At 44.5% G+C, this 2,500-nt stretch overlaps 1 protein-coding gene across 2 annotated transcripts in view; it reads right to left on the minus strand.

The window, feature by feature from the left end:
* Positions 1-2,500, minus strand: part of LOC121582925 (spondin-1) — a 139,466-nt gene that overhangs the window by 14,612 nt on the left and 122,354 nt on the right. For both annotated transcript variants that reach the window (XM_045213486.1, XM_045213485.1), the window contains exons 9-10: positions 1,259-1,399; positions 152-227 (exon numbers count right to left, since the gene is read on the minus strand). In XM_045213486.1, the coding sequence (XP_045069421.1) occupies positions 152-227; positions 1,259-1,399 (217 nt within the window). The remainder of the gene's footprint in view (positions 1-151; positions 228-1,258; positions 1,400-2,500) is intronic.

Below are 2,500 nucleotides of genomic sequence, written 5' to 3' on the forward strand. Positions count from 1 at the left end.
GAGAATGAGAGAGCGAGAGAGAGAGAGCGAGAGAGAGAGACATGCCTTTCTCCTCTCTCTTGCTTATCGCTCCTCTGTTCCAACCTTTGTTGGCAGATTTGAAGAGATACAGGGACACAGAGGGCGGAGAGAGATAAAGAGAGACACAGACCTTCCTCTTTCTCCTCCTGGGCGATATCAGCCACAATGTCGTCCACGTTATCAGGCACGATGTTGCACTGCTCGCCCTGCGGACAGACAAACACAGGCCTGCGTTGTGGAATACATACCACTCTGTTGTGATAAGATCCTCTGTTTGCCTCTGGTGGCTATCAGACAGAGAAGGGGGTAAACAGGGAGGTCAGCTGATGCATCTCTCACCTTGGCTGGAGCTCACAGATACACGTTGTCGCTATCTAGCTAGCGTATGTAGTTATCTATCTTTCTAGCGAACGGGGAGGTGATATGGGGACATGCTGATAATGGCATTCAGCTGTCATAACAACAGATGTCCGCTTAGGGCAAGTGACAAACGATCAGAGTGATAGGGTGTGTGTGTGGGTGTGGGAGGGGGTTGCTGTGTGTGTGTGTGCGATTGTGCGTGCACATGTGTGCTTGTACCTGCATGCTTCAGTGTGTGAGGATCAATATATTGGTAAAGGCTATGAGAGAGTAGATGGAGAGATTCCAGTTGAGTCTGCTTGGCTCAATGCTGTGTAAATGCTATAGTCCACTGACATTTACATCACTGTTCAATACCTGCTCTCTTCAAACTGCACCTGTACAACTAACATCTATATCTACAGCTGTATTGATCCACAACTTCTTCAGTTAGGCACTGGAACAATGCAGAGGGAGCAAAAATAAAGTTACGTTCTTCTCAGATGGAAAAACATGTATCTTCCTCTTAGTGTCTGAAGCTTTTAAGTTGACGTTTCTAGTTCAATACACCAATATGCTCCATTGTGCTGTTTGTTTACCATTTCATTTTGAATCGTATACCGAAACAACCTTATGAACACAGGCACATAATCAAAAGTTTGTAACCGCTTCGAGATCTTAGAGCGAACCTCAAACATGCCTTGATGTGCAAGAAATCAGGTTGTGTTGGTGACAGCTGGAGGGAAGGAACAAGAGGAGTGAGTAGAGCGTGATACAGAAGGGGGATGGAAATAGGAAGTGAAGTAAGCAAAGAAAGAGGAAAGAGACAAGAAAAGTGGGAGAGATATAGCAGCCAAAGGAAGGGAAGGAATGGAGAGAGATGATTGGATGAACAGACCTTTCGGGCGATGCGCTCCACCACTACCCTGGCCACGGGGGTGATGGCGCCCCCCTCAGGGTCGTAGAAGGGGCTCTGGGGGTGGTCCAGGCTGGTCAGGGGGCGGATCTTCTCCTGAGGGACTGTGGGCTTGTTGGGAGACTGGAGGACAGAACACACACACACACAAATGAAGAGTCAACATACATGACTGTGCTTTTCATGTCAATATGTGTTCCATTGTAGTATTGAGGAAGAGTGTCATGATATCAGTGATAAAACATGTCTTTGCAGATAACCTTGTACTTACCTGGTTAAATAAAGGTGAAAGGTGAAATAAATAAAAATAAATAAAATAAAAAATACATGAAAGGTTGCAATAGGTCTCTTCATGTGCAATATGGAGGCATGCAACACATCTACATAGTCTCGTCCCAGGACAAATAGCATATGGCCTCCTAAGACTGGCAAACCTAGATTATACAAGTCACAAAGCCACATCCACTAAAACAACATGAATTCATAGATCTGGGTCAGGGACACTATGATTTATGGGGTTATGTGGTGAAACTGTTGTCATTAGTCTGCAGCAAAGGTCTGCCAGCAGGGGGCTAACACAGCAAACACAGCCACAGGGCTTCTGAAGGGACAGCACTGGAAAACAAGCCATCCACTAGTCTGAACATAAAGGGATGACATGTAACTTTGTAAAAGTGCTGGTGTTTTTATGGTGATCAAAATCTGTCACACCTTTGAACTTCCGATATGTTATATGGCAGGCAAAACCATCCATTACAATGTACAGTTTGTGGACGCTACATCATTACATACATCATACTATTTCACATCAGTGGAGAGCAGAGTCACACAGTGAGAGAGAACAAACTCCAAACTTCAACTTCAGGCTTCCTAAAACCACTAAAATATATAGACACTGTTCAATAATAAAACACTCTACAACCTTATTTCATAACTCTTGACTGGTTCTTACACAACTTGTTCTTTCTTCTACCCAAGTACACTGTAAGTATGTATGAGGCTTCAGACATTTGATATGAGTGAAGTCATTGGTGGGGCGAGCCAAATCAAGCAGGGGAGAAACAGTTCAACAGGTTCGTCTGTGAACTCCCAGGGATCAGCCAGAGGTCTGTCTGTGAGCTCACATAGCACAGCAAAGGCTCCCCTACCAGTCTACCAATAAGGAAAAATAATATATTGACATATACACTGAGTGTACAAAACATTAGGAACACCTGCTCTTTC

The sequence above is a fragment of the Coregonus clupeaformis genome, unplaced genomic scaffold (genome assembly GCF_020615455.1).
Source record: "Coregonus clupeaformis isolate EN_2021a unplaced genomic scaffold, ASM2061545v1 scaf0114, whole genome shotgun sequence".
Classification (NCBI taxonomy): domain Eukaryota; kingdom Metazoa; phylum Chordata; class Actinopteri; order Salmoniformes; family Salmonidae; genus Coregonus; species Coregonus clupeaformis.